The sequence below is a fragment of the Barbus barbus genome (assembly GCF_936440315.1).
Source record: "Barbus barbus genome assembly, chromosome: 28".
Classification (NCBI taxonomy): Eukaryota; Metazoa; Chordata; class Actinopteri; order Cypriniformes; family Cyprinidae; genus Barbus; species Barbus barbus.
Genome location: NC_136756.1, coordinates 30,213,216 through 30,238,226, shown reverse-complemented (window position 1 = coordinate 30,238,226; position 25,011 = coordinate 30,213,216). Strand labels below are relative to the sequence as shown.

Genomic DNA, 25,011 nt, shown 5'->3' with positions numbered 1-25,011 from the left:
TTCTCAAGCGTCTGGAAGGAAGGCTGGGAAACTAGTTAGGCATCTTATCTGGTGCGTCAAGCGAGCGACTTAAAGAAATAGACTAATACAATTATCAAATGCCTGATTCATAGAGTCATTTATTATCATGCAAACTCAAATAGACAATTCCGACAATCATTTATGATTCCAGCAACTTTGAGAAACCAAAAACACGTTTTTTTGTGTGTGTGTGATATGCAATGCGTGAACGCGCATAGAGTAATTCATTATCATGCAAACTCAAATAGACAATTCCGACGATTATTTATGATTCCAGCAACTTTCCGATACCAAAGGAAAGAGTTTTTGTGCAACGCTGGACAATGCGTGCACGCGCTAATCTAATCTAATGCATGATCCGCCTCTTTTAAAAAAAAGTAATGCCAAATTAAAACCAAGCACTCGGATCACTTAGAGGCGCGTGCTCGTGCGGGAGCGCGCTGCGCGTGCACGCGCCGACAGGGGTTCGAGCGGAGCTCTTGGTCAATACTGAGCTGTTGTGAGTGTCCAAGAGTCACAGCCTGGACTCTTCTGACAGGGTAAGTGTGTTTCGCTCGCGAGCACAAACATGCGGCGCGAGCGCAGACGCTTCTTCACTTCGCTCAGTGTTTTAATGTGTTTAAACGCGCGCCGCGGCCTGACTAGTTAAGTTAACCAGCGACTCTTTTCTGAAGAGCACATGAAAGTCCATCATCATCATCCATCATCTGTGCTGCTGTTACAGTCGGACATGCTGAAGCCGGGCGAGCCGAGCGGTTCTGCTTTCCTCAAAGTGGACCAGACCTACATCCAGCACTGGCAGCAGCTCTTCCCCCAGAATAGCGCACTGAAAGCCGCCTCTCTGCCGCCTCCGGTGCCGCTGCAGAGACCCAGCCTGATCTCCTCCAGCTCCAGCTCCTCCACCGCGTCTCCCGCGGGTCAGATCGCGCTGTTCGGACAGACTCTGAGCTCCGACGGCGGCGGATCATCTCAAGCCAAAGAACTTTGTTTGTCGTCCAACTTTAAGAACGATAAAGGATCGCGGCTGAAGCTGAGCTCCGAGGAGCTGGACTATTATCTGTATGGACAGCAGCGGATGGAGATCATCCCGCTCAACAACCACAACGGAGACCTCAACAACCGTATGTAGCTTTATGCTCTTTCATAACACACACACACACACACACACACACACACACTATTAGAAATAAAGAGGAGGAAAGAAGGGTCACATGCATGGGAACTTTCTAAAACATCGGCGTTCTGATGCTTTGAAGAAGCGCAACACGCCTCAGAAGAACCTATAATCAAGCAGCAGCATATCCTACAGACTATATAGTGTTTCAAACTCAAAACACTTAGCAGCTCGAGACTGAAATATGCTTCTGGAAAACAGCAGAACTCGTGAAGAACATTATTGTTTTGGGAGAGTGTTTGACAAAACGAGCGCTTTAATAAGAGCTAATAGTTATTGAGAAAAAAGTCAATTTACGTGTTGTTGCGATTTAGAAAATATATTTAAATGAATGCTATATTTAAGAGAATAATTTAGTTTTATGGTCTAGCCTACATTATATTAGGCTACTGCATTACTGCTAGTTCATCTTCTTAAAACAGGTTCTTAGTATTTTTATAATGGGCCGAAGATTGTGATGTGCATCTGATTTTTCTGAATTCTCTGTTGGTCGAATTGAGTTTATTCTCAGGCAGGTGCGGGTGCAGTTTTCTGGTTTTAAAACAGATCAATGCGAAATTATCGACGAGCGGTATCGAATATCATGAAATTATTTACTGAAATTAAGGAAATGATCACAAATTAAAATCAATTCGAATAAAACAAAATCGACATTCACATTGAAGAAAAGGCTTTTTAATCTCGGCCTTATTTTAAAACGCGTATTCAATTAATAAACATGTTTAGCTGATTTTTAGCCTGCATTTAAATTGGCTGAGATGTCTTAAATATTTTAAATTAAAAATCAAATATATGATAATAACATTGATTGTTAATGTCAACAACTGAAATCATTTTTACTCTGCATTCTTTTGAATCTTTAATTGCGAAGTAGATTTTGTCCCGTTATGTTTCCGATATTTTCTTCTGGATAATTAATTAATCGCTTTGATGCACGGATGGAAATAGGCTACTGTATGAGTGTGAGATGTGAAAGCTGGTGAGTGATCAGCAGATCTTCGTCGATAAATGCAGCAGCACATGAGGGATGAGCGGACAACACACAATTAATTGCTGTATAGTTTTGTAGAGTGAGTCCGGATCACTGATCGATCTGCTCCATCGGCCCACATTCATCATCCCAGCACGGGACATGTGTGTCTCCGGGGGACAGTGAGACTTCTTTATCTACATGCGGGATTCTGAGCCCATATTTCAGGGCAGTGCAGCTCATTTATAAAGCGCTTTACAGACCTACACATGTAGGCTATACTTTAACACGCAGCTTCGTTTGCGCGGCGATTTTCAGACGCAAAACACAATAAAGAATATTCTGATGCACATTACAAAATCAGACAAACATGATTCGAGACTAAAGCGCATCTACAAAGCAACTAAAGTCAGTTTAGAAGACGATGCACATTGCGATTTATTTCTGTAGGTCAGTTTAAAGAGCGCAAAAGAAATCATGTTTTAAGGGATATCTCACTCATAATATGTTTAAAAAGGCTACTGAATACAATTTAAGCTAGTTGTATTTTTTACTCTCTTAGTCGTGCAGGGTTTTTTTTTTTTGCATAAAGTCAAAGTAAATTTTTGCATTATTTAAAGTCAAATGCACAAAAATATGTTTTTTTTTTATTTTGCATAGTCAGTAATTTTAAATCTAATGCACAGAATCTGTGTGTCCATAATTGCTGTTTATTGCATAATTTAAAGTCAATAATTTCACTTAAATTGCACGTTTTTTGTGCATAAAGTCAATAATTTGCAGTCAAATGCTCAAAAATCAGTTTTTGCATCATTTAAAACCAATAATTTAAAGTCAAATGCATTTTTATTTTTTTTGCATAATTTCTATTTTTCTAAATCTTTAAAGTCATTAATTTAACATCAGTTTTTTTGTGCATAAAGTCAATCATTTATAGGCACAAAGGTGACACAAATAGAAGCACTTTTTTTGGAGTGATTACTATTGTGAAATGATTGAACACTGTCTTATTTAAAAGCTGATAAATGCATGTATTTTTACATTTAAAGCTTTTTGTTCAGTCTATACCAACACAACCGTTTCAAGCGCAGTAGCAGAAATGTCTTCATGCACCAGCTGACAAAAGCACAATTTAAAGTTTGTTTGTGACTCAGTGAAGGGGATCTTGGGGGCCGTTTCGGGGTCCCATCTGTGTGCGGGTAAATAACCGGCCCTCTCGCTGTGCCGTCCCTCAGGCTGTGACATGTGTGCGGACAACCGGAACGGCGAGTGCCCCATGCACGGACCCCTGCACTCGCTGCGGAGGCTAGTGGGGACCAGCAGCTCCTCGGTGGCCGTTCCTCCTCCAGAGGTCCCGGAGTGGCTGAGGGATCTGCCCCGTGAGGTGTGTCTGTGCACCAGCACCGTCCCGGGTCTGGGATACGGCATCTGTGCGGCCCAGCGCATCCCACAGGGCACCTGGATCGGGCCCTTCCAGGGCATCTCGCTGCCGCTGGAGAAGGTGCAGTCGGGATCCGTGCGAAACACAAGACACTTATGGGAGGTGAGCGTGTGCGTGTGTGTGTGTGTGTGTGTGAATGCGTGTCAAACACAAAGAGGGGCGGGTGAGAAAAAGCCCAAACACACTAACTAAAGGTCAGCAGCTTCACCTCTGATACCAGCTGACAGACAGAGAGAGTGCAGATGGATCATCAATTATCAGCTCTGTAAATATAGACATGGACAGACACGTACTGTATGCATGGAAGATTATTTCTGTCATAGAATAAAAAATAAAAAGCTTTTTAGCTCACAATTCTGACTATTTTCCTGCAATTTGATATGAGTTTATATTTCATAATTCTGACATTTTTCAGTATAAACTGTGCAAGATGTTAACTCGCAATTCTAAGAAGGAAAGTCAGAGCTGAGATACTGTATAACCTGACAACTGCAAAAATAAAAGGCAGAATTGTGAGCTAAAATGTCACAATTACTCTTTTTTTAATTATATGATAGAAATAGGTTTAAACAATTATATTGTGCATGGAAGCTTATTTTTGTTATTGAAAAAATTCAATACAAATTTCATACAATTACCTTTTGTATTTGTTATAAAAAAAAATAAGTTTTAAAAAACAGAATTGTGAAAAAAACATGCTATTGTGAGAAAAACGTCTGAATTGTGAGATGAAAAGTAGTGATTACCTCTTTAATTTCTTAATAAAAAGCAATTGGCACAGGCACCTTTTCTATATTTTTATTCCTGGGTAGAAACAAACGTCCATAGATGTGCATAAAGCTAAACTTCTTACACTCTCAGAAGAAAGGAACAAAAGCTGCTAATATGCTCCAGTTAGGGGTGAATAAGGTCCAAAAGGTCTGTAGTTTCTCGGTGTGAAAGCTGCTGTGGTTTGTGATGGACGCTGAGGCAGAGATGTTGTTGGTGGTCTGGTTCGGTGTGACGTCAGCTTCTACAGTATAAATTCCTCTGGATTAGAGCAGACGTCTGAGAGCAGAGAATGAACACAAACATCTTCTGCGAGGAACGGCGACTGAACTAAAATAGCAGCGGAGCGCCGCTGAATGATTCTCTGGAGTGTGTCAGAAATCACCGCTAATGGCAAATGAATCAGCGGCTGGATTTGGCAGAGTGTTATTGGTGCTCGGTAGCTCGACTGATTAATATTTCCCCTGTTAGATCATCTATTAGTTTAATATTAGCGAAACGGATCGCACGGCGCGCTCATTACGGCCGATTCAGCGCTTGATTAAGACTGTCTGTCTGACCTTTTATTGACGGTGTTATTACGGCTGCTGCTGTCAGATTGCTGATGTATGGAAGTCTGCCGGGTTAAACACCTGATAGCAGCCATTTGTTCAGTCAATTAGGAGCAAATAAAGCTGATAGTTCATCTGCTGTTTCTTTAAATGACAGAGATAATGATAGTCCAGGTGTGAGTTCATATTAGAGAAACACACACATGTTTATGAGATTTATAAATCAGCTTTCCATTGATGTATGGTTTGTTAGGACAATATTTGGCCGAGATCCTCTTTTGGTTCCTCTTTTGTACAGCACAGTGGTCAACTCTTGTTGTTTATTTGTGCTTTATAAGTAAATAAATGAAAATGAATAAAATGAGATACAACTATTTGAAAATCTGGAATCTGAGGGAGCAAAACAATCTAAATATTGAGAAAATCTCCTTTAAAGTTGTTCAAATGAAGTTCTTAGCAATGCATATTACTAATCAGAAATGAAGTTTTGATATATTTACGGTAGGAAATTTACTAAATATCTTCATGGAACATGATCTTAATATCCTAATGATTTTTGGCATAAAGGAGAAATGTATAATTTTGATCCATACAATGTATTGTTGGTTATTGCTACAGATATACCTGTGTTACTGATGACTGCTTTTGTGCTGCAGGGACACATATCAGGGCTGTTAAGCAATTACATTTTTAAATTTGAATGTATTATTATTTCAATATTTGCATTAATTTTAAAATGTAATTAATATTTTTACATGATGTGCCAATTGATTAATCACAAATTAATCCCATATCAATTTGGGCTGAGAAATCATCCCCCAAAAGATCACTTAAAGTGTTTATTATGTTAAATGAGAAAAGCATTGAATAGACATTCAAAAAAAAAAAAGTAGCATTAGAAAGAAACAATTTGATTCAACTTTGCAAAGGAAATGTAAAAGTTGAATCAAGTTGAATCGAATTGTTTCTTTCTAATGCTTCCTTTAAAAAAATATTTTTTTCTTTTTATTTAAATTATACAATTAATAGAAACATTGAAGTAATAAACCATTCAAATGATAATAAATGGATATTAAAAAATGAATACTGAAATATGAAACAACACTAAATATTAAACTGTCTTAATGTCATTGAATCATTCATTCAACTGATTCGTTCAAACGGCTGATTCATTCAGAAACTAATCAAGTGATGGTCTTCATGAAAGAATCAGTAAATCACTGACTCACTAGATGTGTTCAAACGGCTGATTCATTTAGAAACGAACCAAGTGACTGTCTTCATGAAAGAATCAGTAAATCACTGACTCACTAGATGTGTTCAAATGGCTGATTCATTCAGAAACGAATCAAGTGACGGTCTTCATGAAAGAATCAGTAAATCACTGACTCACTAGATGTGTTCAAACGGCTGATTCATTTAGAAACGAATCAAGTGACTGTCTTCATGAAAGCGCCACCGAATGATTGAGTCACATGATTCGTTCAAACAGCTGATTCATTCAGAAACGAATCACTGCTGTGTGTCGATCAGAGATGCTCAGCTGTTCTGCCGTGGCTTTGATTGGAACTATTTTCATGTGCAAAACACATGAAACACAATATAAACTTCATGTTTATTGAACTGTTGTATAAATCAGTATCACGTTTGCAGTTGAGCAGATATTGGGGAGAAACAGCACTCTTGCTGGTGTGATATTGATAAAATACCAATCAAACGTTTTTGAACAGTAAGATTTTTAATGATTTTTTTTTAAGAATTCTCTTTTGCTCACCAAGCCTGCATTTATTTGATCCAAAGTTTTGGTTCAGTCTAAAAAAAATAATATTTTTTTTACTATTTAAAATATCTGTTTTCTATTGAATTTATTTTAAAATGTATTTCTGTGATCTGCAGCTGTATTTTCAGCATCATTACTCCAGTCTTCAGTGTCACATGATCTTCAGAAATCATAATAATATACTGATTTACTGCTCAACAAACATTTCTGATTATTATCAATGTTGAACACAGAGTTTTTCTTTTCTTTTCATGATTCTTTAACGAATAGAAAGTTCAGAAGAACAGCATTTATCTGAAACAGAAAGAAACTTTTGTTACATTATACATGTCTTTATCATCACTTTTAATCAATTTAAAGTATCCTTGCGAAATAAAAGTGCTAATTTCTATACCCCCCCCACCCCCTCGCCCTATTAAAAAAATTAATAATTATACTGACCTTAAGCGTTTGAAAGTTATAATGTTACAAAAGCTTTTTATTTCAGATAAATGTTAATCTTTGGATCTTTCTATTCATCAAAGAATCCTGAAAAAATGTACTCAACTGTTTTCAACATTGATAAAAACATAAAAAATCAAAAGCGTTTGACTGGTGGTGTATATCATATGATATAAATATAAGAAGGTGAATCTTGAATTTTAGGCTCATATAACTTCATTCTAATAGTCAGTCAGTCCTGCATCATGTTCATCAGACACTGCATCAGTGTATAGTGATGGATAGGTCTGGACGGGCTCTGCCTTAAATGCATTTTAACACGTTATTTATTCCATAATTAACTGCACCAAATGAAGGTGTTAAATAGACAGCCTAGTGTATGTCTGTATGTATATGAGGAATAAATCAGATGTAAACACAGGTGAAGCGCTGCGTGTTTATTCTGGGGATTGGAGTCTGTCAGTTCCGGATTACTCCGGATTTTCCCACCCTGAGTCTGGAATGCTTTTCTAAAGAATATTGTACACACGTCTCTCGTCGATATTGCCCATTATCAGCCATATTTACCAGCTATAAATCCAGCCAATGGCTCTGTTTGGTGGTGTTTGACCGTCAGCGTGTCCAACTCAAACATCTCTCCCAGTAAATAGCGTGTCTTGTCATGATGCCCTGAGCGCAGCACGAGTAATGTGACGTTTATGAGCTAAACACTGTACCTGTGCTGTTTTACTGCGCTTAAATATACTGCAGCGAGTGTCTCTGGACGTCTTTCAGGAGAACAGCGAGGAGATCTTCTGTCATGGAGGAAGATGACTTTTAAAGGAACAGTCGCCCAAAAAAAAGATCATTCTGTCATCATTTACTCTTCCTCATGTCTTTCCAAACCTGTATGAGTTTCTTTCTTCTGTTCAATACGAGATAAGATATTCTGAAGAATGTTGGGAACCGATCCATTTCCCTGCCGGACCTGAGACTCGAACCCACAACCTTCAGGTTACAAGTCCGACTCTCTATCCATTAGGCCACGACTGCCCCTGTCGTGTAACTTTTTGTGTGATGCTGTTTGTGTATTTTGTAATGTGGCGGTTCTGTTTCAGAAAGGCAGATTGTGAAAACACTTGGACTGAAAATATTTCCAGTCTCTGCAGATGTGGGTGATGGAAATGATATTTTCTGATGCTCGTCTGCTGTGATTGGCTGAGCGTGATGATGTCATGGCCACGGGCCGCCGGCCAGGATAATTATTTGATTTCTGCTCTTGTTGAACGTGGTTCCACGCTGTAATTTGTCACTGAAGTTATTTTATGCTTCACTTGTGTCTGTGTTGTGAAAGAAAGCATCTCTAAGCGTATCAGAGTTTCATCTGAACGCAGAACACGCTGGATCTGAGGAATGAGCGTCTCGCTGTGTTTTCATTGGAGGTTTTTATGGTTGCTTCGTGTTATTTTAAGACTTGTTTAGTCTGTACGTCTGACTTTAAGCGCTTATATTACGCATATTGACATCCAGCTTGGCCTGTTATGATATTATTATGATGTGAACACTGTTATGATATTAGAAAGGACTGTATTTAACAGACATAGATATCCGTTTCTGCTTTGTTCTGATAGTCGCTGACAGCAGAGAAAAATCCATAATCATATAAACAGAGCCATTCCTAAAAATTAAATAAATGGTATTTAATAGTATTTAGTCAGAATAGCAATATAATTAGGCTACAATACTAAATGCAAGCTAAACTTTGTGCATCCAACTTATAAAATTAATTTCTAATATGTTTAATAATTATACAGTATTTGTCTCAGTGTTTGTTCTGCTGTTACATTACATTTTAAATATTAATCAGCAGTTTTATTAACCAGGCTGTCATGTTAATCATTTAGCATATAATTAGATCTATGCTATTTGAAAATATGTACACACTTGATGTTTGATTTTAAGGGCTTTTTTTTCTTTTCTTTTTGCCGGATTTGCAATTTTGTCACATTGCCACTCAATGGCTTTTATTTATTTATGTTTATTTTTATTAATCTCTTTAATCAGAAATCTTTTATCGGAGTGTCCTGGCCTAGATAGGCAGCAAAATAGCAAAAGTTATGTATTTATTTGTTTGTTTGTTTTAAATTTATTTATTTTTAACCTGTTTAATCAAAATTTTCATTTATATAAGCTTCCTGGCCCAGATAGGCTTCAAATGAGCAAAAGTTATTTATTTATTTATTCTTTCATTGATTAACCTTTATGTTTATATTGATTTATTAACCTTTATTTTACTACGGAAGTCTTTCTAAAATTAAAAATATATTGTGTCCTTGACAATATAGGCAATTTAAAATAATAATAATACTATATATATATATATATATATATATATATATATATATATATAATATTAATTATATTTATATTTATTTATTTAACCAGGAAAGCTTTTATGAGAGCAAAAATCACTTTTACAGGCGTTTCCTGGCCAAAATAGCAGCAAAATAAATACTTTATTCATTTATTTATTATTTTTATTTACCGACCTCTCTATCTATCTACTTATTTGCCATTATATTAATTGATATGAATTAATTAATTTATTAACCTTCATATTTATATTTATTCATTACCCTTTATTTAACCAGGAAAGTCTTTGAGATAAACAAGATAAGCAGGGAAATAAAAGTGCTAAATAAAGCCACAAACACACATAAAACAGCATTAAAACATCTGAAGAGCGATGAGTAAAGTCAGGAGCTGAAACTCAGAAACAGCGCTTTATGTGTGTTCCTCAGGAAATCTTCTGAATATGATCGTAACAGTTCCTCTGGATCAGTGATGGGTTTGTGTTTCACATCACTCGTGTGGTTGAGTGTGTAATGCAGTGCTATGAACACAGAAAGGCTGAGAGAGTTTTAATATGATAACGAGCGGCTCTATCTCCTCCAGAGACGTGTTTGCATGCTCTCTGCGTGTTCCTGTGATAAAGCGCCGCGGCCGGCCTGATGTACTCGCTGTAATGAGGGCAGGAGGTCAGAGCGGCTGTGGCCCGGTCACCAGCGCTCAGATCAGCTCTATTTACAGCCGTCTATGTTCTATTGAACCCGTCTGCAGAGACTGAGCAGTGAGTAACACAGTGACCGAGCAGAGTCCACATTAGCACCAGCTGCTGATTTACATCATTGCATTTACATTTAGTCATTTAGTAGACGCTTCTATCCAAAGCAATGGAAGCAATCAAAACCAACAAAAGAGCAATGATATGCAGTGCTATAACAAGTCTCAGTTAGCGTAACACAGTACACATATATAATTAATAAAAAGAAAACAGATAGAATACAAAAAGAATAGAGAAGCTAGTGTTAGTTAAAAAAGAAGAAAACAAGCAGTTAGTAAATGAATAGAGTGCAAGTCTAACAGGGACAAGATTTTTTAACCTAGAATAGAATTAGAATAGAGCGTGCTAGAGTTAGAGTCAAATAAGAGCTGTGTTTTAGCCGATTAGATTTATATTCCTCCTGGTTCACGTGTCATTATCAGCGTTATTTTGCTTCATTCAGATACTATTGCAATTTTTATTAAGAGTTTGAATTAGGTTTTATTTTTGTTATGTATTTATTTACATTTTTGCTAAAGTTTATTTTTTGTTAAAGTTTTATTTTTATGTTTTTATTGGATTTTTTAAAAAATGCCTGTATAGTTGTTATTATTTTTATTTTAGTTTTAGATATTTTAGTACATCACGTTAAACTAAATAAAAATGAGTTGAATTACAATTTTAAGAGTTTAAAGTTGAAGATTTTTTATTAGTTTTTAGTATCAATGAGATATTATTCTAGTTTTTATTAATAGTCTAAATTAATTTTAATTTTTATATTTTCTGTTTTTATTTTAATTGTTGTTAAAAGACTAGTATTTTTTGTCATTTTGTTAGTTTTAGATTTTAACCAAAAAAAAGTATTGTTTAAACCTACAGACATATTTAAATTATATTTATGTAGTTTTAATTATTTATTTTTTATTGCAGTTTGAATTATTTTAGTACATCAAGTTAAACTATGAAAATGAGAAATGTTTCATTCTCTTTATTTTATTTTATTTTATTTATGTTAAAATGTTTCTTTGGGAACCTGTTAAATTAAAATATTTTTTATTTTATTTGACTTTATTTCAGTTAACATTTATTTTATTTTAAGGAAATTATTTATCAAAGTTGTTTGGATTATTGGATTACATTTTACAAGAAAAAACTGTTTCTCTGTTACTGAGTTACTCTCTGTGTTATTGATTAAATTTACTAGCAATTTCTGAGTAAAATTAGTTTCCTGCAGCAGTGTAGGAAATAAAGCAAAATCCTGTGAAATCCATCAGATCACATTCATCAGAGGCGTCACACACAGAGAGCTGTCAGTCAAACACAGTTTTCTGCTCCGCGTTCACAGCTGATGCTCAAACAGAGATCACAGGATCAGACCGAGAGATGTGTGTGTGTGTGTGTGTGTGTGTGAGTGTGTGAGGTGTGTGTGTGTGTGTGTGAGAGAGAGAGAGATGTGTGTGTGTGTGAGTGAGATGTGTGTGTGTGTGTGTGTGTGTGTATGAGTGAGATGTGTGTGTGTGTGTGTGTGTGTGTGAGGTGTGTGTGTGTGTGTGTGAGAGAGAGAGAGATGTGTGTGTGTGTGTGTGAGAGAGATGTGTGTGTGTGTGTGTGTGAGTGTGTGAGGTGTGTGTGTGTGTGTGTGAGAGAGAGAGAGATGTGTGTGTGTGTGTGTGTGAGAGAGATGTGTGTGTGTGAGTGAGATGTGTGTGTGTGTGTATGAGTGAGATGTGTGTGTGTGTGTGTGAGAGAGAGATGTGTGTGTGTGTGAGAGAGATGTGTGTGTGTGAGTGAGATGTGTGTGTGTGTGTGAGACGTGTGTGTGTGTGTGTGTGTGTGTGTGTGAGTGAGATGTGTGTGTGTGTGTGTGTGTGTGTGTGTGAGTGAGATGTGTGTGTGTGTGTGTGTGTGTATGAGTGAGATGTGTGTGTGTGTGTGTGTGTGTGTGTGTGAGAGAGAGATGTGTGTGTGTGTGAGTGAGATGTGTGTGTGTGTGTGTGTGTGTGTGTGTGTGAGATGTGTGTGTGTGTGTGTGTGTGTGAGATGTGTGTGTGTGTGTGTGTGAGTGAGATGTGTGTGTGTGTGTGTGTGTGTGTGAGATGTGTGTGTGTGTGAGTGAGATGTGTGTGTGTGTGTGTGTGTGTGTGTGTGAGATGTGTGTGTGTGTGTGTGTGAGATGTGTGTGTGTGTGTGAGTGAGATGTGTGTGTGTGTGTGTGTGAGATGTGTGTGTGTGTGTGTGAGTGAGATGTGTGTGTGTGTGTGTGTGTGTGTGTGTGTGGTGTTGGTCTGAATTCTCAGAATGTTCTGGCAATGTTCTCTCAACATTATGAAAAAGCATTCTTCAGTAATGGAATAGAACGTTCATTTGAAGTTTTCTGTTCTTTAATAACATTCTCAAACTGTTAGCAGAAATACATTATTGATACATTGTTTGTAGAATATTGCTCTGAAACATTTTAGCTGGATGTTTATCTGAATGTTTTTTAAATGTCACTAACTGTTCACAGAACATTCAAAAGTAACGTTCCCATAATGTTTGCAAAATGATAAAATGGACATTTCTTTAATGTTTCTTCTAACATTAAAAAGTTATTCAAACATTTCAAAACTGGAATGTTCTTAGAACATTCAGAAATGAACTTTTAATACTTTGAACGTTAGCAAAAGAGACTGGAATATTGAGCACTGCAGGTTATTTGACGATGACAGCAGGTTTATCTGATTATCTTTATATAAAAGCACAGCACAAAGACGAGGAGGACTGAGAGGGACTGTGTTTGTCTCTTGCAGATTTACGATCAGGAGGGAACCTTACAGCACTTTATTGACGGGAACGAGCCCAGTAAGTCGAGCTGGATGAGGTACATCCGCTGCGCCAGACACTGTGGAGAGCAGAACATGATGGTGGTGCAGTACAGGTAGAGAAACTCAACTAACTTAACTAAACCAACCCACACACAACACCTGACTAACCATCCTGAAGAGACAAAACCAGGGGCACGTCCTCGTTACTCCTCATAATTGTGACGCATAGATATACAGTAGTATAGTAAAACTCTAAAAATACGCTTATTGTTCTGTTAGGATTTTAGTAATTAGCAGTATATACAGGAAAGGAAATTGTATATAAAAAATCAGCAAGTGTTGTCGTGACGTATTGTCAAGTATGGTGACCCATACTCGAAATTGGTGCTCTGCGTTTAACCCATCCAAGTGCACACACACAGCAGTGAGTAGTGAACAAATGAACACACACACACACACACACACTCACACCGTGAACACACACCCGGAGCAGTGGGCAGCATTTATGCTGCAGCGCCCGGGGAGCAGTTGGGGGTTCGGTGCCTTGCTCAAGGGCACCTCAGTCGTGGTATTGAGTCCACATACTAAAAAGATAACAGTCACAATGGTCAAAATTTGTTACTTATTTAAAATGTTTCTTTGTATATATAAAAATATATATTTTCTTATATTATTAATTTAGCGTTTATCATTAATTTATCATTTACTTTTATCTGCCGTCAGATTGTCATAACGAGTTGCTAGGGGTTGTGTCTTGCTTCAGATTTGATTGATAGACTGGCATTCTGACAGTGCAAGCTTCATGCTTTCTAACCATATGTTCTAATTATTCAGCTTATTGTATATATAAAATACAAGAAGTTTATATCAGCAGTCCCATATTCATAATTTGTGGCAACACAGTCTGTTTATAATGGTTAACACTGTAACATGTTTACATCCACCAATGTCTTTATACAGTGTGTGCATAGAGAGACACACACACACACACACACACACACACTTACTTTCACTCTCTGCAAAACTCAGTATACATTGGATTGATTTTAAAAACTTTTATAAACTTGAATTGTGTAGTCATTATTTATTTATTTATTTTTATTATTTTCATATTATTATTTAATCTAAAAATAATAAAATATACATTATGATCTTTGTGGTCTGTTTTTGTTTTTTATTCTTTACATATATTTATTCTTTACATTTATATATACACATATATTTTGTTTTTTAACCTAATAAAATAATAAAAGATATATTTTGATAGACTTTTGGACTTTTGTCGTCTGTTTTTTATTTGTTATTATTTTTTATATATTTTGATAGACATTTACAATCTGTTTTATATATTCATCTTTTTTAAATAATAAAAAAACTATTTTAATAAACCTTATTTAGTTACTTTTTATTTTATCCTTTTAAAATCTAAATTGTGGTATTTTTGTATTTTTGTAAATTTCATAGACCGTTATGGTCTGTTATCTGTTTAGTTTGTGGAAAAAACTTGCTGATTTTTGTTGGTTAAACCTCCCAAAACCTCCTTATAAAGTAAATAAGTGCATAAATAGTTTTTTTATTCTAAAAATGCAAAATGTTTTCTGTTGGTTTTAGTTTACAGTATTTATAACTAATTGTATATAAAAACAATAAATTCCATGCAATGTCCTTATTTAGTGGAATAAGTGTGTGTCAGTCTGTGTCTGATGATGTTCCACAGAGCTCAGACTGAAGGGGTTTTTAATATTGAGCTGATCTTCTTCATGAAAGCGTGTGTTGTAGTGCGGCTCCAGATCATCTGTTATGATTTGCAATATCTCGATGGAATCCTCTTCAAAGCCGCCGGTGATGGATGGAGTCTGAGTTGGCTGTTTGGTTTGCTCTGACGGTAACGTCCGCTGGCATCTCCTGCGCAGGGGGCATCCCGCCGGCAGCTTCATGACTCAACCAACCGCAGCAGTAAATCGCTGTAAGCGTGCTTTGATCTGCGCAGATTCATGCGTGTTTGGGAGGTGACGGCAGGCTTGTAAGAGCCGGTGTTGGTTTACACGGTCTGAGCGTGTGCAGGACCACCCATTGCTCCCCAAACAGCCTCTTTCAGCGGCCCGCCGACTCATTGAGTCCCACTGCATTCACTGGAGCGCTGCAGTGTTTATGTTGAGCAAAGCCGAGCTGAGAACTGTGTTTTCTCTCTCTCTCTCTCGCTTATGAGATGCTGCTGATTTATGGACTCGGCTCTTGTTTTATTTTGATGTCGTGGTGGAAAGAATTAATAAAATGTACCGATCTCAGCACTTCCACCAAGACCAAAGAGTCAAATGTTTGTAGGTTTTTCTCCTCCGCTCACGCGTCTGTCAGTGAAAGCAGAGGATGGATAGGGTTAGGGTTAGTCCCTGCTCGTCTAAAAATAATATGTGACCCTGGACCACAAAACCAGTCGATCTGAAATTGAGATTTATACATCATCTGAAAGCTGAATAAATAAGTTGTTAGAATAGGACAATATTTGGCTGAGATACAACTATTTGAAAATCTGGAATCTGAGGCTGCAAAGGAATCAAAATATTGAGAAAATCTCCTTTAAAGTTGTTCAAATGAAGTTCTTAGCAATGCATATTACTAATCAAAAATGAAGTTTTAATATATTTATGGTAGGAAATTTACAAAATATCTTCATGGCACAAAATCTTTACTTAATATCCTAATGATTTTTGGCATAAAAGAAAAAATGATAATTTTGACCCATACAATGTATTGTTGGCTATTGATACAAATATGGCGGCCAGATCTTCTGGAATTTACTGCTGGCTCTGATGTCTCTATATTGGTTAAACATGAGATATAATTAGTTCGGGTTAAATCTAACGGGCAGTCGCTGGTCTCATTAATCTATTATTTGTTCTAGAGCAAATAGAGGGCAAAATCTCATCACGTCATATTTTATATAACTTTAATGCTGTATATCAGAGCGCTGCCTTTGTACTTTTCTGACTGGATTGCCTAGCAACTTTTATAATGGCTGTTGTTTGTTAAAATTATTGTTCAACAAATATATAAATAATAGTAGTATTTAATAATAGTATTTATTATTGGGAAACATTCTGTGTGTTCATACATACATTTAGTTACATTGTTCTGCCATTAGATGGCAACAAGAGACTGTTTTTGCAAGTTAGCAGTAAAGACTTTTATATTAAAAGAGACTGAAACGCAACAACAGCTTGTAACCAACCAACAAATGCACAGATCAGTGCTGTCTTTGGAAATCACCCTTAACAGATGAAAGAATAGTACAATAAAGATATCGCTTTCCTCAGCGGACATTCAAATGAATGTTTTATTGTTAAAATGAGACCGATCTGAAGAATGAATGCTGTATCAGATGCAGGTGATCAGGTGATCTCTCTCTCTCATAATACTCTACATAAGACATAATACAGTGAGCTTTGAATAAAGTAATACAATAAGCTTTCAATGAAGCAATTCAGCGTTCCTGAATCCATGGCGGAAGGAAGTAGTTCTGCACAAAAGAGGGCTTCTAAAGACACTTCGTTGTTGTTTCTTATGTATATGCTTATATATGTATATGCGATAAATTCAAGCATGACGATGAATAATTTAATATTTTATACTGAATTTAAATATTTTAGTCATTGTATAGTCATGTCATTTTGATTTCTAAGCATTGTTCAATTCAGTTCAATTCAAATGTATTTGTATAGCGCTTTTCACGATACAGATCATTGCAAAGCAGCTTTACAGAATATTTTAAGTTTCTACATTATATTTAGGTTATTAGTGGTGACTATGGCAGAAATGTACAGTAAAAATCATGCAGTTAGTTACAAATTACATGTAATCAAACAGATGGTGAACACTATTAACTGCAATGATTAAATTTTGCGATTAAACATTGTGTTTGAATGTTTTAGGTCGTGTATCTTCTACCGGGCGTGTGCAGATATTCCTCGAGGAACGGAGCTCCTGGTTTGGTACAACGACAGCTACACGTCTTTCTTCGGGATCCCACTGCAGTGCGTCGCACAAGATGAAAACTGTAAGATCATCTGAACCATTCACACACGTGTTAATCCCACTACAGACACGCTGATGCTTCTTTGAGGAATTATAAGTGTGTTTTCCATGATTTTGTCATCTGTCGCATCAGTAGCATTCAGATTCAGATGTTTGTTGTCACATTTAGTCGCTGCCACATGAACAAATCTCATCCAGAATAGTTCAGTTTCAATTTCTTCTTTTTAAGAAGTTGACGCTGGTTCTGCTCAGTTTCGGTGGTTTTGGTAGATGTTTCACCTACATTACAGATGTAGATGTTGAGTATTTAGTCTCACAGGAGCTCCTGATTAGTGCGTCTGATTCAAGATAACAATTTCGATTTATTAAATGTTAAACTTGTCAGTTTAGAAAATGTAACCACAACATGATTCAAGTAACATTTCCTTAATGTTCTAACATTTTCTTATTTTCGGTAAAGCCTTTATATAATGCATTATAAAGGGTTTCATAATGTATGTTCTAATACATTTTATCTTTTCATGCATAATTGTAACAAAAGTTAAAATGCATCATAATATTTGAAGGTTTGCTTGTCTTGTGTTTTAATGCATTACACTTTCTAAAGGTGTAATAATGAATAGATTAGTATTATAATATGAAGAGTTTATTTGCAAAAACAGATAACTCAGTTTTTTTTTATTTTCAAAAATCCTGTTTTTTATTATGTTATCGTGTTTTTATTGTTTTTTATTGTTAGTTAGCTGTATTTGTTAGTTATTTTTTACCTAATCAAAATAACCCGACTGCAGTTTGATTGAGATTAATTGACTGAGATTAATTGATTGAGATTAATCAGAATGCACAATGAAAAAACATGATTTTTGAAAGTTGTTAAAAATGGAGTTATCTGTTTTTGCAAATGAACTGTCTTTAACTGTCGTTACAATAATTCATGAAATAAGGTGCATTACAAGGTATAATTAATGCATTAAAACTACTTTTTTAATGCATTATACTGTATATAAAGGCTCTAAGCAAAGTGTTACTGAAAGTTCAATTCAACATGGTGTAAATGTAAAACAAATTCACTTGTTAAATATCTTTGCAGAAAACATGCATGATATATGAAGGCAAATATTGTCTTAAACATATCCTATATGTTCAGAAATAATTTATAATTAGAAAAATGCTAAGTATTTCTTAGCCAAAACATTCAGTTTTAGAGGTTGAGTTTAAGTTGAGTCGATTCAAGCTCTTTCTGACTGTCAGTGTAACAGCAGTAATAGATGAATATTAACAGTGAATGAAAACAGCTTTCAGTCTGTCAGTATCATCAAATATCACACATACAGTAGCAGTTCTGCACTGCTCTCTGCTTTTCCATTGCTTTTCTATGTAAACATGTGCTTGACCGTAGCATTGCGTCGCGTTTCGCTCATGAAACGCCACCTAAAGGTCAAAACGTAACACACAAATTAGTAATGTGTTTGACTTATTAACGTTTATTAGATTTATTAGTGTTTTTTAAAGCACAAAAGAGAACTCACACTGTTTTTGTGCATGCGCTCAGACACAGAACAGAACACGGTCAAGTAAAGTGAAGTTTTAGCTCAAGGTGCGCTTAAACGGTCAAATACATGCAAAACTGTCAAAATGCGGCGTAAATTGGATCCGTGCAGCTCTTAAAGTGACAGCAGTCTAATATCCCTGCTGCTGTCTGTGTGCTTAATATTAATCAAACAACAAAAGACAAAGAGAAAAGCACTCACTGCTGTTGACTGAAGCATCTTGTAGCTTTAATAAGAAACAAAGCAAGTTTAATTCTTACAGTGAAGACTATTTTATATTTGATTATTCAAGTTCTGTAGTAGGCTGTTAGCGGAAGATTTTAGACTTGCATAAAAACACACTCCTTTCATTTGTATATGCTATTATTGTATTTGTCCTTTGCTTTTTGTTTTTATTGTTTTACTGACTGTTTAGTATTTTTCAACAATTTTCAACTTATTTTTTACACAAATGAGTTACCCTGGTATTCTGCTGTGGTATTGAGAATTATGAAGTTTTGCTTTATCTAAAATGTAGATGTCACAGCAAACTTATTTACAGAAAATGTATATTTGATATATATCGCTATCTTTGATATGCTTTGGCGATAAGATGGATAGCTCACATGTGCTCACCGTGTGATAGTGATAAGATTATATCAGCAGTGAGGGCATTCTTAAAGTGAACTTTTGCCTGAATTGTGATTAGATTCACTGTTTTGGATTGCTGCATTTAATCTGAGAATACATATACAGAACGACGCATCCGGTGTGCGAGAATCAACCGTTTCTAGCGCATCCGGTAAGGTGTTTTATTTACTTAGTGGGCGCTGTTGGCCTACTCGTAATAAAAAGAAAGTGAAATACACAAATATCATTAAGATACTTGTGTTTCTTAATAAATAAAGCACAATTCTGTTTTGATTTAAAGGTCAGTCGATGTAGCTTACATGAATAAAAATCACAAACATGACACTTGGAAATTAAATAATTTGATCTATGCAGATTTACTCAGCAATATGTAATATATATATTCTCAAATGGATTATGAAAACTTAAACATAAGGAGCTCTAAAAATATTTTTTGCTTTAGACCATCTATTAATGTTAAAACCACAAATAAAATGTTAAGGTTTGTTAACAGCATCTGTCAGAGAAACAAAAAACACAGCAGAGATGGATTTTATTACAGCTATTTTCAAGGCTTTCAATGTACTCTCATAAAAATATAACTGTAATAAAGTTTATTATTTCTAACAAATACTCAAAATGAACCAAAATTAAAAATAATTTGTTTATAATTTCTGCACAGGAGAGACTTGGTGGAAATATATTTCGGTATCGGCATCAGCTATTGGCCAAAAATGATTTGAAAAATATCGGCATATCGGATATCGGCAAAAATGTAATATCGTGCATTTATGAATGAATTAATGGCTAAATCAGAAGAATCGCCCAGCTCAGTGTTCATGTATGTCTCCCAGCGAAGGCTGTTGCTGGAGGAGAGAGCGAGTCTGACAGTCCAGTGTTTACAGCAGACAGACTTTATGAGCTCAGTCTGCTTACTGTTGTGTTTAGACAGAGCTCTCTACAGCGTGTCGTGTGATCTGAGAGATGTGCTGTTGAGAAATACTGCGAGAGAGGAGCTCTTCGCTGATCAGAAGCTGTTTTGACACTTTGTCTGTGGAGCTCAGGATTCATGTTTGAGTCTGAATATATGAAGACTCAGATCTGATCAGATGAACATGTAATCAGTGCGGTCAGCACTGCAGAGCAAAGCTTTCATCTGTGTGTTTCTCCACGTTCAGTCTAATCTCAGGTCTGCGGCTGACGCTCAGCGGTGATCAGACGATTTCTGGAGATTCATGCTTCATGCTGCATCCAATGCGCTGGCGTTATTGAGTCAGAGCGCTCTCACATGTCTCGTCTTACAGTCGGCTAATTCAGTGTTTATGTGCACAGCATGCGGTGTGATGATGAATTTGGAATGTGGTTCAGCCTTTCTGAACATAAAGTGTCTTTGAAAGCATCTGAGGACGATGGTTCCTCGTCCAAGATCTGACTCTATGGCTGATTCTCTAAAGCTGTTTAGTCATTTTTAGAATAAATAAACTTATTACATTTAATACATTTATTTTTAAAGATATACAGTTATTTATTTGCCAATTTAAGAAATTTATGTCTGTGTGACAAAATTAAATTATACATGAGCATTCAAAAGTTTGGGGTCAGTAAGATAAAAAAAAAAAAAAAAGAAATTAACACTTTCAAATATTGACAGTAAAGACATTTATAATGATTTCTATTTCAAATAAATTTTGTTCTTTTGAACTTTCTGTTCATCTGTGAATGCTGAAAAATAAAATGCATCACGGTTTCCTCAAAAATATTGTGCAGCACAACTGTGTTCAACATTGATAATAATCAGAAATGTTTCTTGAGCAGTAAATCAGTATATTATAATGATTTCTGAAGATCATGTGACACTGAAGACTGCAGTAATGATGCTGAAAATACAACTGCGCATCACAGAAATAAATTACAGTTTAAAACATATTCACATAGAAAACAACTGTTTTAAATTACAATAATATTTCACAATTTTTACTATACTTTTGATCAAATAAATGCAGCTTTGGTGAGCAGAAGAGACTTCTTTCAAAAACATGAAACCCCTTCTGAACAGTAGTGTATATACAGTAAATGAGTGTAATTGATCAATGACTATACAGATGGTCAGAGTTTGAAATGAATTTTCACTCCAGTGTAATTTTAGTATCATTGACTTACTGTTGTAGTTTTTGTTCATATTTTGAATTAGATTTTATTCTTATATTTTATGTCTTAATTTTTAACTTTTTTTTTTTTGATATATCTGTTTTTTATATTTATGTATTTATTTATTTAAATATGACTATATTGTTTTTATTTATTTTATTTACTAGTTTTAGTTCATTTAGTTTTAGGTGTTTTAGTACTTCAAGAAAATAAGAATATGGCTAACTGAGTTGCTTTTTTATAGTTAATATTTTTATAAAATATTTATAAAATATTTGATAAATTAAAAAATATATTTTTGTAATATTTTATTTTATTTTTGGTTAATATTTATATTATTTTAAGTAATACAAATGTTATCTGTTTTACTCCGATGTCCTGCTTGTGTTTTTGTGGCAGTAAAATATATATATAAAAAAAAAAAAATATATATATATATATATATATATATATACTTTTTTTGGACCATATTTGTAGCAATAGCCAACAATACATTGTATGGGTCAAAATTATCCATTTTTCTTTTATGACAAAAATCATTAGGATATTAAGATCATGTTCCATGAAGATATTTTGTAAATTTCCTACCATAAATATATCTAAACTTCATTTTTGATTAGTAATATAGATTGCTAAGAACTTTAAAGGCAATTTTCTCAATATTATGATTTTTTTGCTCCCTCAGATTCCAGATTTTCTAATAGTTGTATCTCAGCCAAATATTGTCCTATCATAACAAACCATACATCAATGGAGAGATTATTTATTCAGATGATGTATATTTCAAAACTTTTTGTTAAACACATTTTTATTTGGGTTCACATTTGTATTATTTGGAGTAACAGAGTGTTTCTCAGTTTAACTCAGATGTTCTGCTGCTGTTTCTGTGGCAGTGAACGTGCCGTCTACTGTCATCGAGGCCATGTCGCGTCAGGACTCGCTCCAGCCCTTCAGCAAGAGCCCCAAACCCTCGTCATCCTCGCTGATCCTGCCGCGCTCCATGGTCTTCCCTCAGTCGCCCTGCTCTCGGAGCTTCTCTCTGCTGGACAAGAGTCACGTCGAGTCTAGCCTGAGCCAGATGAGCGGGAAGAACCAGCGTGTTCTGGCCAGCCCGACCTCCACCAGCCAGCTGAGCTCTGATTTCAGTGACTGGCATCTGTGGAAGTGCGGCCAGTGCTTTAAGACCTTCACGCAGAGGATCCTGCTGCAGATGCACGTGTGCACGCAGAACCCCGACAGGTACGAGCGCATGCTGATTTCTACATTACATTTAGTCCTTTAGCAGACGCTTTTATCCAAAGTGACTTACAAATGAGGACAATGGAAGCAATCCAAATCAAGAAAAGAGCAAGTTAGACTAACACAGTACACACAGCAAGTTTGTTTTTTAATTATATAATAATAAAATAGAAAACAGACAGAATAGAAAAAGAATAGAGCAAGCTAGTGTTAGAGGGCTTTTTTTGCTTTTGTTAATTGTATAATAAATAAAAAGGAAACAATTAGATAGAATACAAAAAGAATAGAGAAGCTAGAGTTAGTTTATTTTTTAAAGAATAGAATTAGAATATATTTAGAGGGTCAAATAAAGAGATGTGTTTTTAGCCGATTCTTGAAGATGGCTCAGGACTCGGATTGAGTTGGGCAGCTCATTTCACCAGGAGGGAATGCTTTATACATTATACTTTATATATTTGACCCTCTAACTCTAGCACTCTCTATTATAATTCTATTTTTTATATTTTTCTTTTTTTATTGAAAAAAACACCTGACCCTCTATCACTTGCACTCACTATTCGTTTTCTAACTGCTTGTTTGTCTTAAAACAACAACAACTCTAACACTAGCTTTCTATATTCTATCTACTTGTTTTTGTGTGTGTGTGTATATATATATATTATGTATGTATGTATGTAAAAAAAACACAACAAAAACCTTGCTGTGTGTATTGCATTAAGCTAACTGAAACTTGTTATAGCACTTGCTCTTTTTTGCTCTTCTGTTGGTTTTGATTGCTTCTATTGTCCTCATTTGTAAGTCACTTTGGATAATAGCTTTGATTCTAAATGTGAAATTCAGTCGTCAGCTATAAAGCAGCTCTACAGAAGACAAACGTGTCTCAATTCAGCTCAATTCAGTTCAGTGTTGATTTGGTTTGATATTACAAAGTTCATCAATTCTGAAACAAATCCAGTTCTTTGATTCTTAGTTTAAAATTAGATTATTAACTGGTGCTAATTTTGTGTCTTTGATATGATATTACAGTATTTATTAATATGTTCAAACAGTCTTTATTTTTATATTTTGTTTTCATAAAATTTTTTGTTAAAGTTTTAGTATTTTTTTAGCATTTGTTTTGTATTTATTTATTAATGAATTAATCAATTGTGTTTTTAAAAAAAAAAACCTTTTTTATGGTTTTAATGATAGATTCTAGAATTGTTGTAGAATGAGATAATTATGATTACTCTGTTCTTAACCATAAAGCAGCTTTATAGAAGACAAAAGTGTCATAATTCAGTTCATTTCAGATTCAGTTCTGTAACCGTGTCGATGTTGCAAAGTTCAATTTTAAAACCAATTCAAGTCTTAATTTGAAATTTTATTCTTAACCAGTGTTATTTTAGTATCAGTGAGATATTATAGTTTCTTATTAATATTTTGAATCTGTTTTATTTTTATATTTTCTGTTTCCATTTCAATTGTAAAGTTTTAGTAATTTTGTTTTTGTCACTTTTATTAGTTTTTGTTGCTTTTAAATGTCTATAAATTTTATTAATTTTTATTATTTTCGTATGTCAAGTTAAACTAATTTAAAATTTTAATGTTTTCCTTGACTAGCTAAAAATGGAATATTATATTTAATTTTAGCTAAATTTTATTTAAAGTAACAGTTTTAATTTTAGTGTTTAGTATCTGTAAAAACCTGTTCTGAAGTATAAAGCAGCTCTATAGAAGACAAATGTGTCGTAATTCATTTCAAAAGCTTTGTCTATATTGCAAAATTCATCAATTATAAAAATGTTTTGATTCTTAATTCAAAACAGAAGACAATAGAGTCATAATAATTCAGTTCAAGTTCATTTCTGATCTGATACTGTGAGTGCCGTTAAAAATCAGATTAAGATGAATTCTGGAATTCTGATGATTCAGATGCGTCTTGATCTGTGTGAATCTGAACATCATGATGGGATTCGTTGGGAAACGTGACTCTTACGTCTTCATCTTAGCGCTGAGATCTTCACGCCTGGTGAAGACGTTTCTCCAGAATGTTCCTGAGATGATTTGGCCTCACAAAGCAAAATGTTTTCTGGTGTAACATCTCTAAACCTAATTAAACACGACCGAGCATGTATTGGAAAATATTTGCTTAGCTCTATTTTCCGGGCTGCGTTCAGTCCTATAAATCAGCAGCTGCGTCACAAAGAAATCCCCAGTCCAGAGGTGATGCAGAGGAAAACAGATGCCACTTATTCAATAAACTAATATTCATACAGAAGAAAAATGTTTGCGGGATGAAGTCGATGTGAGGCTTTGTCGATACTCAACTTTATGACCCTGAGGCGCAGATAAAATTTAGCTGAACGAGGCAATCCGGGACGCCGCGTGACTCGGGGAATCTGTGGAAAATGATCTCGCG

At 35.2% G+C, this 25,011-nt stretch overlaps 1 protein-coding gene across 1 annotated transcript in view; it reads left to right on the top strand.

Annotated features, from left to right (window-relative positions):
* Positions 1–724: 724 nt before the first annotated feature.
* Positions 725–25,011, top strand: part of LOC306848606 (putative histone-lysine N-methyltransferase PRDM6) — a gene marked incomplete at its 3' end in the record, with an annotated part of 30,290 nt that continues 6,003 nt past the window's right edge. Inside the window, exons 1-5 of the mRNA XM_079383249.1 lie at positions 725–1,142; positions 3,401–3,708; positions 13,018–13,145; positions 16,962–17,086; positions 22,265–22,610. Of these exons, the coding sequence (XP_079239375.1) occupies positions 752–1,142; positions 3,401–3,708; positions 13,018–13,145; positions 16,962–17,086; positions 22,265–22,610 (1,298 nt within the window). The 5' untranslated portion in view covers positions 725–751. The remainder of the gene's footprint in view (positions 1,143–3,400; positions 3,709–13,017; positions 13,146–16,961; positions 17,087–22,264; positions 22,611–25,011) is intronic.